Source organism: Pelobates fuscus, chromosome 1 (genome assembly GCF_036172605.1).
Source record: "Pelobates fuscus isolate aPelFus1 chromosome 1, aPelFus1.pri, whole genome shotgun sequence".
In the NCBI taxonomy this organism is placed as follows: domain Eukaryota; kingdom Metazoa; phylum Chordata; class Amphibia; order Anura; family Pelobatidae; genus Pelobates; species Pelobates fuscus.
In genome coordinates this window covers 198,945,977-198,958,472 of record NC_086317.1, presented here as the reverse complement: position 1 = coordinate 198,958,472, position 12,496 = coordinate 198,945,977, and the positions used below count along the sequence as shown (strand labels likewise).

General features: G+C 40.2%; 1 protein-coding gene across 1 annotated transcript in view; it reads left to right on the top strand.

Moving 5' to 3' along the window:
* Positions 1-12,496, top strand: part of CRYBG2 (crystallin beta-gamma domain containing 2) — a 161,614-nt gene that overhangs the window by 138,167 nt on the left and 10,951 nt on the right. The window contains exons 14-18 of the mRNA XM_063453282.1: positions 1,078-1,204; positions 3,384-3,416; positions 4,809-4,921; positions 7,256-7,385; positions 8,454-8,593. Of these exons, the coding sequence (XP_063309352.1) occupies positions 1,078-1,204; positions 3,384-3,416; positions 4,809-4,921; positions 7,256-7,385; positions 8,454-8,593 (543 nt within the window). The remainder of the gene's footprint in view (positions 1-1,077; positions 1,205-3,383; positions 3,417-4,808; positions 4,922-7,255; positions 7,386-8,453; positions 8,594-12,496) is intronic.

The window sequence follows — 12,496 nt, the reverse complement described above, 5'->3', positions numbered from 1 at the left end:
GGCTACTGCAATTTAGTTTTTGCTATTGTTAGACTGGCTACGTATTTCCATATATATACATAATGGAATCTATTGGTCTATTAAAATGTTGTTCTTTAAAACCATTAAACAAATATGTTGTTTTATAGTTTTCATTATTCTAATGATAAGCCAAATGGCAAATGATTTAGGTAAACTAGAAAAATGGTCAGAGTTGTGGCAACTGACATTTAATGTGGATAAGTGCAAAATAATGCATCTTGGACGTAAAAACCAAAGGGCAGAGTACAGAATATTTGATAGAGTCCTAACCTCAACATCTGAGAAAAGGGATTATTTCTGATGACTTAAAGGTACGCAGACAATGTAACAGTGCAGCAGGAAATGCTAGCAGAATGCTTGGTTGTATAGGGAGAGGTATTAGCAGTAGAAAGAGGGAAGTGCTCATGCCATTGTACAGAACACTGGTGAGATCTCACTTGGAGTATTGTACGCAGTATTGGAGACCATATCTCCAGACGGATATTGATACTTTAGAGAGAGTTCACAGAAGGGGCACTAAACTGATTCATGGATTGCAGGATAAAACGTACCAGGAAAGGTTAAAGGAACTTAACATGTATAGCTTGGAGGAAAGACGAGACAGGGGTGATATGATAGAAACATTTAAATACATAAAGGGAATCAAAACAGTAAAGGAGGAGACTATATTTTAAAGAAGAAAAACTACCACAACAAGAGGACACAGTCTTAAATTAGAGGGGCAAAGGTTTAAAAATAATATCCGGAAGTATTACTTTACTGAGAGGGTAGTAGATGCATGGAATAGGCTTCCAGCTGAAGTGGTAGATGTTAACACAGTAAAGGAGTTTAAGCATGCGTGGGATAGGCATAAGGCTATCCTAACTATAAGATAATGCCAGGGACTAATGAAAGTATTTAGAAAATTGGGCAGACCAGATGGGCCGAATGGTTCTTATCTGCCGTCACATTCTATGTTTCTATGTTTCTAATCAAGCGTGCAAGCTGTATATTTTAAGGACCGAAGTAAACAAAAATATGTATGCATACACCTAATCATGTTGTTTTTTTCTGTAGGTGGGTGGCATATGAGAATGTTGATTTTTCAGGAGAGCAGTACATTTTGGAAAAAGGGACCTATCACAATTACCAAGATTGGGGAGCTGAGAACTCCACGATTTGCTCTTTGCAGCCAGTATTACAGGTGAAGGTCTTTTGTTAGTGGAACGTCTATAAATCAGTAGATTGCAATTTATTTATAGATATACTGGCAGAAACACAAACACAGAAATACACAGCAAGAAACCAACAAATGCACTGTCACATAGACACACAAACACATACCTGCAGATAACAGGCCAGTTAAACAGACACACAGAGCTATACGACCATGTACATAATACAATACAAATACAGTACAGTGGCTTTCTTTGGGGAATGCACCTCTGCGATGAGCTGCTCTCATCTTTACTTCTGTGCAAGATCCTTGACATTACATGCTCCCAGTTGTAAGAATATGTGATGCATGCTATTGTCCTGTTAGTGTAGACATTTATGTTGCCCCAACCAGAAAGCATATCAATAGCAGTACTTAGGGCCCAGACTCCGTACCAGAGTTCCACTCTACCCTCCCAACAGACAGCACTAGTGACATATTTCTCTGTAAAGATATAAATAGAAGAGCCAAAGCACACCTTCTCTGTAAAAAGGCAATCTTTATTAATATTTACTATGTGATGATATAGATAACACCCATAGATCAAATATACAAAAGCAAATATACAACATAATTGTGCATTCATAAAAGATTATAAAACTTACGTGAAGTTTCACAAACAGTAATCAAAATCCCATGAATACTGTAACCTCAATCAGTAAACCCATAAATAGACTGAAGGTAAGTGACCCCCATTGTTTCAGCTATATACCTGCGTCAGGTGTAATGAATAATGAAATCAATCTCTTTTTACAGCAAAAAAACATAATCTGTTGTAAACTTTACCATTCAAATAGAGCACAGCGAAAAGAGTACACATAGAGTATAACAGAACCATGTTGAAAATACATGTGTACACCACACTGTATCACTTTGTCTGACTAGTGGGTCTGGATATTATGACAAAGCCACTCTCCATAATAATCTGTTCCATATATATTTTAAAGCTAGAAACCAACCCATTTATATACAAATAATGTCTGCTAAAGGAGACATGATACATCAAATCCATTGAAATACATTTTCTATGCAATAATATCAATCACCACGGTGTGTCACTATTCTCAAAATAATGATTATAATTATCAGACTTGTGTACTGCAGAAATGTCTGATTCATTTGAATGAATTTGGACGAACATTTATTTAGTTTTGCCCAAAATGTATTTCCTCTATTACTTGATTAGTTTCTGACAAAATGTGTTTTTCTACATTGAATTTCAACTGCCTTTTGAGTGTCCAGTTCTCCAATCTATCAATATCAATCTGCAACAAAGCAATATCCTGCTCACATTGTATTACTTCACAGAGTTTTGTGTCACATGCAAACATTGAAATAGGTTTTCAATCCCTGTTTAAAAATAATTTATAAATATGTTAATATGATATAGTCACCAAAATAACTTTTTGTGTTCCTGACCCTGCGGTGTTCATTTAATCTAAAGCTGTTTTGATGACTATAGTGTCCCTTGAAAGATAGAGTACATAGGCTACTCCTCCTTTATTCACCTTAACTATTTTCAATGCATTCCTATGGGGATTTGAGCGACGCTGGAGGTCCTCACACAGCGTGAGGACGTCCAGCGACGCTCTAGCACAGGTTTCCTGTGCTATGGACCAGGAAGAGACCTCTAGTGGCTGTCTAGTAGAGGTGGAGTTAACCCTGCAAGGTAATTATTGCAGTTTTAAAAAAAAACTGCAATAATTACACTTACAGGGTTAAGAGTAGTGGGAGTTGGCACCCAGACCACTCCAATGAGCAGAAGTGGTCTGGGTGCCTGGAGTGTCCCTTTAATAAAAACATGCTGCTGATTATTATTATTGCTAATAACAATGTCCTTCCCAATGAATTCCTGAATATTATTCCTTAATAACATTTCAAATACTTTTCACAGCCACAAAAGTTAAAGCTCAAAAGTCTATAATTTTCAGGCAAAGATTTTGAACCCATTTTGAATATAGGAACCACATCTGCCTTCCTTCAATCCTCCGGTAGAATTCCTGAAAGAAAAGATTAAAAACAAATATTTATATTCGTACTAGGTATAAGGAAGAAATCCCATAATCACAAATGAACCTATAATACATCATTTTTTTTTAATGAAGTATACAGTGTTTAAGATCAAAGTAATTGTGCTTGTCAATAAATGTTCTTTTTTTTTTTTCAGCTTGGAGGACAGAATCTACATTATGTATCTAAGGTGAGTATAGTTTATTAACTTGTTACATATTTTTCAGTAACGAATGAATAAATGTTATAATGTCTGGATCAGTAAATATGTACATCGTTTTTTTTTAATTCTTAATTTTTGCAGTGCATAGTTTGACAGGTAGGTTGTATAAAAATTTCATAGGATGACATATGACAATACATGAAATGTCAGGAGTGAGTTGCACAGTTTTTTTTCTTTATTTTTTTCATAAATGAGACAGCATTAGTCCCGAACAGTTCGCCGGGAACTGTTCGCCGGCGAACATAACTTGTTCGCGGTCGCCGCGGCGGGCCCATCAGACACTTTTGTCCAGAAATGCTTATTTGGCCCCTGAGACACTGGTATGCGTACCATCTCAATCCGTACCTCCCATTCCAGAGGCATCTATCCTTACTAGAGATGTCCTGAATAGTTCGCTGGCGAATAGTTCCTGGCGAACATAGCTTGTTCGCATTCGCCACGGACGGGCTATGGATGTTCGGTCCGCCCCCTATTCGTCATCATTGAGTAAACTTTGACCCTGTACCTCACAGTCAGCAGACACATTCCAGCCAATCAGGAGCAGACCCCTCCCTCCCAGACCTCCATGACGAATAGGGGGCGGACTGAATATCGCATATGTTCGCCCACCGAGGCGACCGCGAACAAGCTATGTTCGCTGGCGAACAGTTCCCGGCGAACTGTTCGGGACATCTCTAGAAATCAATTATAGGACAGTTGAGTGGAAGTATCGGGCTATGCTAAGCATGGCTGAGTAGTAGCTGGAACAGTTGTTAAATACAATCTGAGTAAATATATATATATTTTATAATAAAGACCTAGACAGCATCTCGGAAAGGTAGCTCAGCTATTGAGTTAGATAGCCTAGCATAAAGTGAATGTTGGGTTTCATGTTAACATTTAACATTTAAACATGCTGGACTAACATCCCTAACTAGCTAGTGTAAGTACCATTTGGCGCTGCTTCTTCTGTAAGTGATTAAGGGATGTCAGGGTCGCGTCAGAGTCACACCCGGTAGGTCACGGCTTGGCATTGCTGTGTAAGGGTTTCAAGTTGGGTTTCAGCTGCTGCTGCTCCAGGTTTCTACTTTCATCAGTGGATTCGAGACCAGAGTTGCAACCATATGCGGTCAAAGGCCTTAGTTAACTGCTCCTCCTGTGAGGCACACATCGCTTTGGAAACCTGTAGGTATCCCGCCTGCGGCCATCTTTGTGAGCATGATGGCACGAGTCAGCTCAGCAGGAACCGCCATATCCAGCTTGGGTGAGCTGGTCAGCACCACATTGGGGGCTGGGATAAAATATAATTATATATGATTCATTGTATTATTATTGCACCAACCAACCATGTTATATCTAAAACCCTGCCTGTCCCATCAGATCCAGCTGTTTTCTGAACCAAACTTCCATGGTGGTTGTCTGATATGTACAGGGGATCACATATTACTTCCTGAAACCTTTTCTCCCGAGTCTTGTCGTGTGGAAGGAGGCAGGTATGGATTTATATAGGTTCCATGCATGCATCATAGTTTGTGCTCTTTGCATTTATTCATATGTACTATACTTCAATGAATAGTTGACATGCAAACTTAATTTTAGAAATAGAGTTGAATCTTGTGTAGTCTGCCATATGACATATTTTCACCTCTGGAGGACACTGCATTATTTACATGACAGTAGTAATTATAATGTGAATATCTTTGGATGCATTGATAATACAGAATTTACACTTAATTCACACTATTGGTTTTATCCAACCTAGACAATGGTGATTGACAGACAATAAATAGTATGGGGGATTAATGTTGACATTCTGTCAATGGTATTATAGCATATAAATCATAGAAAAAAAATCTGCACTGTAAAATAGAAAAAATAATATTCTACTTTTATGTAATCTTAATAGGGCAAAGTATTTAGGGCACTTAGTTGTCTCCTTTAACTCCTTTAACTAAAATCTATGGGAGATTTTGTAATCATAATTTCCAAATGGTGACAATTCACCGCTGTGTAATTTTCTTTGTTAACCTGTTTCTCAGCCCTTGTTCATAGTAAATAAACAGAAGTGGTCAGTTTGATTATCTCATGCAGATAGTTGCGTACCATAACAAGAAATATTCAATAACTGTTAGTAGAATCATGCTTTGTTAGAACTTTTCAAGTCACTTGTATTCAACTCAAAGTTTCAAGCTCTAGGATTAAAGTACCGGCTAAAATATAATCTAAATATAAAATGCATTGGAAAATAAAATATACGACGTAAAGGGGCACTCCATTAAAAAACAAAACAAAATAAAAATGAATTATATCAAAGGAAATATGTATGCAATATTGTTATATGATATATTGACTTGCAATAGCTGCAGATCTATTATCTGCAACCACTTCAAGTCTTCCCCTCTTCCTTAGCACAGACTTTTGGTGGCTATTTAATCACAGGCAACTGTGTGGTGGGGTTGCAGTGGGGTAGGAAAATTTAGTTAAATGTATGAAAAGACATTTGGGATCATGAGAGTAGGTGTAGATGAGAGAGGTAGAATACTCTTCATTGGAAAGGGAGAGAGTGGAAGTATAGGAACAAGAATTTGTAACGTAGGATGTCAGATGTGGTAGAAGACTTTCTCCGTCAAAAGTTTTGCATAACAGGATCATCATCGGATATAGCAGGTGAGCTTGTAAAGGGTTGAAGGTGTGGCTGATGCTTAGGCGGTGGTTTAATTGGTTCAGTCATAAGTGGCAGACAGGACAGGGATAGCTTGCAGGGTAGGACTGGCCCACAGGGATACCAGAAAATGTATTCTTATAGCATGGCCAAGCCCAGACCCGGGGTAGAGGATCTTCTGTTCTCCTACCTGGTCTGACAGGAAGCAGTTCGGTGCTCTCAGAAAGCACCAAACTGTTTCCTTTTAGGCCATGTAGAGGAACAGAAGATCCTCCACCACGGTTCGGGCTCAGCCACACTACAAGAAGAAATTTCCCAGTATCCTGGAAAGGAAATACATTTTTTAAATGAAGTATTTGCAAAATAAATCAATAGATAAATTAAAAAATCATCACTACCTTTAGTATATGACAAGAACCTTCACAGATATTACTCATTGTTTATGCTATTTCTTTAGAAGACAATGGATTTCTGCAGACTGAAAGCCAAATTGTTCAATTTAAGCTGATATAACTTGATATAAGTTGGAATAATTTTCTCAGTTCTGCAATTTTTGGCCTTCATTTTGTGAGTCCCTCCCAAGTTCGGTGTTCAATAATAATATCCATGGTATTTGAAATAACACAAATAATTTATATTAACCATGCAATTTCCCATGACGCTATACATTGTTCTGCTCAAAACTTTACTTTTAGTACAGGATAATGAATTATGGTAACTGTTATATTTGTATTATTGTATACTCTGTAAATATTGTCTCATTTAAGAGATCATGTGGATGGAATTTCCTCCTTTTCCCCTTAACCCCTTAAGGACACATGACATGTGTGACATGTCATGACTCCCTTTTATTCCAGGAGTTTGGTCCTTAAGGGGTTAAATTGTTTACTCCCCGTACTTTACAACCTATTTCATTTTTATAATTTTGTTTCAAAATATTGTATTGTTGTGTCTTTATAAAAAATAATTTTAAAATAAATAAATAAATAGTGAATAGAAGCAGGTTATGCATAGATAATTTTTTTTTATGCCAGAATGCAGCTGAAATGAAAAGAATGCAGATTCCAGGATCATAAAAGGGATAAAAGGGAAATTCAATAATTGTATATAAGTTATAATTAACTGTTATGTAGCTTCACACTGCAGACTTATTCTACTCCTATAGCTGGATTCTGTATGAGGGAGAGGATTGCACTGGTGAGCAGTATGTTCTGTCAGAGGGAGAATACCCCACACACACTGCTATGGGATGCCTCACAGTCTGTGTACTTCGCTCTCTCCGGAAGGTGCCTTTTGTACGTATCAGATCTAAACCACACTCAATAAATACATGTATGACAGTAATTCCTGTGATCTATACTTTGTCTTGATTAGGCCTGGCAGTAACTTGTCTATTCCCTAACAATATTCTATCAGTCCCATTCCAAGACATGAACTCGGTTGTTGATCTGTATCCTTCAATAAACGGTTGCTATTTTCTACTGCTTGTCCTACCAGTGGCTATATTGAAGGACCACTATAGTCACCCAGACCACTTCAGCTCAATGAAGTGGTCTGGCTGCCAGGTCCCCCAAGTTTTAACCCTACAGCTGTAAACATAGCAATTTCAGAGAAGGGTTAATCCAGCCTCTAGTGCAGGCATAGGCAACCTTCGGCACTCCAGATGTTTTGGACTACACTTCCCATCATGCTTTGCCAGTATTATTAGTGTTAGAGCATTATGGGGGATGTAAGGTTGCCTCTCCCTGCTCTAGTGGCTGTCTTCCTGACAGCCACTAGAGGCTCTTCCAAGATGCTCAATGTGAAAATCGCCTTGAGCACGCAGTTCGTCCATAGGAAAGCATTGAGTAATGCTTTCCTATGGGCAGCTTGAATGTGCGCGCGGCTCTGGCCGCGCATGCACATTTGGCTACACTCGGGAGCTGACGTCGGAGGGGTAGGAGAGGTCACCAGCGCCGAGGAAGCCTGGCTTACAGCTTAGAGGTATCAATTTACATATGTTTGCCCTCTATGTGCAGAACTTGGATGTTTACTGAAAAGATGGAATGAATCTCCTATGTTCATATGTATGTACAGGGACCCAGTGACAAGCAACCTCTTTGCACCATAACTTGTCCAATGAGTGTTATGATGCATGCAATGACAATTTGATTGCAAAATGTTGAGCAAAATCACAATGCTGGGAAAACTCTCTAACTTGAAACCAAATTGTTAATTCTCTGCATTTCACTTCATAAACACTCAAGTCTTTTTCAATTTAGCAGAATAGAAGCAAAACTCTTATTTCAAGAATAAATGTTCTTGCCCGAAAGATTACCGACATATGTAATATGGAATGAGATGTATATGCTCTCTCCCCACAGTATTTCTCTGTTCCATCTATCTCACTTCATGGCCTGGAAAGATTTGAGGGGAAGGAGTTGGAGTTTTCTGTGGAGATTCGGAGTCTACAGGGAGAAGGCTACAATAACCATGTGTTGTCCGTGAGGGTCGAAAGTGGAATGTGAGTGATTGGGCTGTGAGGGAACTAAAAGGCCACAAAAAAAATCTATAATTGGAATGATAGGGGAGGTTGAGTAAAGATGGTTTATTAACAAATGCTTATACACATTTGTGATAGTTACTTTCTATAATTACATAGATTTTGAGATTAAGGGTTTTCACTAAATTGTCATGTCAAAACAATTTTTTAATATAATAATTATTTTATCAAGTTTTGACATGGTTTTTCTTTTTAAATTTAAGTTTAAAAATTAGAAAACTCGTCCATACAGTTAGTATATGACAGGCAGGGCCAGATTAACATAGGGGCTGATGGAACTGCAGCTCCAGGCTCAGGCCCATGGAATAGGCCCGTTTAAAAAAAAAAGTATTATTCTCTTGGTTTACCACCTGACTGGCATTTTACAAGCACAGCCGGCATTTGAGGCTGCCTGGCCATGCCGTTATTACAGTAATACTGGCAATACAAATGCAGATATTTTTCTCAGTATAAACGGAGATTACTCTGCAATACCAGCACGGGCCAGTAGGGGTCACTGTGTGTGGAGAGAGGCAGGGATAGGAAGTTACAGCATATCCCTCCCTGCCTCTCTCTACTCACTTATGCGCAGGGGAGCAGCTACACAGCACAGAGAGTCCAGATAGCAGAGACAGCCTGCAGAGACAGTCTACAGCTCAGGGAAGTAAAGTATAGGGGGAGGGGGAGGCAGCAGGGAAACATGAGGACACTGAGACACTAGGGGACACTTGAGGACACTGAGACACTTGGGGACACTGAGACACTTGGGGACACTGTGAGACATGGGGATGCTGAGACACATGGGGACACTGTGAGACATAGGGACATAGTATCTCCATCTCTCCCAGGGTCCCCATGTCTCCCAGCCAGTGCCCCTAGTGTCTCAGTGTCCCCTAGTCAGTCTTCCAGTGTCTGTGTCTCCATGTCTCTCAGTGTCCCTAGTGTCTCAGTGTCCCCAAGTCTCCAGTGTCCCCAAACATCTGTCTCCCAGGGTTCACGTGTCTCCCAGCCAGTATCCCTAGTGTCTCAGTGTCCCCATGTCTCCCATTGTTCCTATGTGTCCCAGCCAGTGTCCCTAGTGTCTCAGTGTCCCCATGTCTCCCAGTGTCCCCATATTTTTAGTGTCCCCATGTCTCCCAGTGTCCCCATGTCTTCCAGCCAATGTCCCTAGTGTCTCAGTGTCCCCACGGCTCCCAGTGTCCCCTAGTTTCCCAGTGTCTGTGTACCCATGACTCTCAGTGTCCCTAGTGTCTCAGTGTCCCCATGTCTCCCAGTGTCCCCAAATATCTGTCTCCCTGTGTCCATGGGTCTCTCAGCCAGTGTCCCCAGGTCTCCCAGTGTCCCCAAATTTTTCAATGTCCCCATGTCTCCCAGTGTCCCCATGTATATGTCCACAAGTGCCCCTGTGTCTCCAAGTATCTCAGTGTCACCCAGCCTCCCAGACAGTGTTGCTAGTGTCACAGGGTCCCCATGTCTCCCAGTGTCCCCATGTCTATGTCCACAAGTGCCCCATGTCTCCCAGTGTCCCCAAGTGTCTCAGTGTCCCCATGCCTCCCAGCCAGTGTCCCTAGTGTCTCAGTGTCCCCATGTCTCCCAGTGTCCCCATGTCTCCAGTGTCTGTGTCCCCATGTCTCCCAGTGTCTGTGTCCCCATGTCTCCCAGTGTCGCCATGTCTGTATCCACAAGTGCCCCCCATGTCTCCCAGTGTCCCCAAGTGTCTCAGTGTCCCCAGGTGTCTCAGTGTCCCCTGGTGTCTCAGTGTCCCTGGTGTCTCAGTGTCCCCATGTCTCACTGTGTCCACATGTCTCTCACTGTGCCCCCTGTATCCTAGTGACACGGGAAACACTGAGACATGTGGAGGAATGAGGACACTGAGACACTGGGAGACTACGGAACTGGGCGACATGGGGACACTGACACTGTAATACATAGGGACACTGATGCCAGGCTGACCTTCCAATTCTTTGGACAGACATGCCCCCTTTTTGGGCATGTTCGCCTCTTTTGGCAGTTCTGGTCACGTGATTCACGTCAGCGGCCCACCCTTTTACTCCGCTCATTGACTTCCTGCTTCACTGGACACTGCTGTTAGGGGGTATGGATTTACTTGAAAGATAAAAGCATAAATTAGAGAGAGATTAGCATAGAGTATGTGTTTTCTTATAGCTGCATCCTTTGAGTTTCCCTCCAACACCAACTCCATCAGATACATGACGCTTGAGAGGTATGACTGTTTTAGTGTTTTTGGTTGATAAGATTCTGTAATTAGGCCCCATCATAATTGTCAGCACCAGGCCCACTGGGCTCTTAATCTGGCCCTGATGACAGGATCTTTCAGCCATATATCTGCAGTTTGGGTCAGATTGTGTTTGAAAACCGGTTAGTCTCTATGGTTCTCTCTGCTTCACTCATGAAAAAAACTTCATCAAAACTTGATGAAAGCATTATCATATTAAACAATAGTTTTGAGGTGACAGTTGTCCTTTAAAGTATGTTAATGTTTCATATAGTTGCCTATTCCCACTTGATAGGGCAAGACGTTTGGATCTTTTTGTGGTTTTATATTATTTGCATGACAGGATTTTGGCCAGTTGGAGGCTGCTGACTAGATAAGATGACTGGATACTCTAGTGCTCTGGTAGTTTTCACACACTGTTGTATTAAAACCATTTCTTTCCACGGCAAGAAATGTGTCATTTTTTTTCCATGAAACGAGAAGTACATGTTATACACAATGCAAAAATTCATATACAGGTTTTGCACTGTTCCGCCCAATGCTTTCTTTATTTTATGTGGCTTTTAAAGGGAAGTGGTTATAACAAGAAATACAATAAGATCTTAAAAGTTAATTCAATCAATACATTTTAATTTAACTTCACTTCTAATGATCCATTTTGCTCTTAAGGGTAGAACACCTATGATGTTAAAGGTCTGCTGTAGTGAGAAGAGTGAAAAGGAGACATTCTCGTTACTGGTCGCTAGACGCTAGATAGCAGAAGTGTTGTAATTCTTTATAAATGTTCTGTGTACGGGCATCAAGAGGCAGAAATGTCGACAGACAATATTTTTCCTCTTTCTCTATTCTTTCTGTGCTCAGATAATGAGTTTTCACTATCAAAAAGAAACAATATGACATAATTTTGCACTCCACCAGTAGAGAAATAGCAATAAAAAAAGGAGTACGATTAAATCTTCAGTTTATTCAATATCCATGTAAGTAAAAAATATGACAATATTGGCAGATGAACATAAAAATTAGCAAGCTGTATATGAAAAAAAGGCTCCCCATACAACACCCTGATGAAATTGAACACATTTCACATCTAGACGGGAAGCTTTGTCAACAGTTATCATAACTGTAACGTAAATGTTGACAAAGTGTATATGTGAAATATATTCAGTTTCATCAGACTTGTGCAATGTAATTCCCCTCCCCCTTTTTTGAACTCAGGTGGGTTACATGAAAAGTCATATTCTGGGAAAGAACATTAGCTTAAGGGAACAATATAATGTTAGGAATACAAATCTGTATAGTATCCCTGTGAAGGGGTTAAATCCTTCTCAGTCATGATCCAATCTATGAGGAGCATTGGGAAACTATTGTGCGTGATCAATTCTTTCCTATGGGGCATCTGCACTCTGTCAGTGCAGCAGAAGTGCTTCATGTAGCTGTAAACTGTAAACATTGCAGTTTGCATGTTTTGTTTTGGAGGGTTAAGATGACAGGGACACTGATCCCCAGATCACTTCACTGAGATCAAGTGGTCTGGGTGACTATAGTGTTTCTTTTATGATACAGTACAGAGAGTAGTTGTAAATGGAACATTTTAAAGGTGGACAGAAGGGGTAAGTGGAGTGTCTCAGGGTTCTGTCTGGGATGAGCTT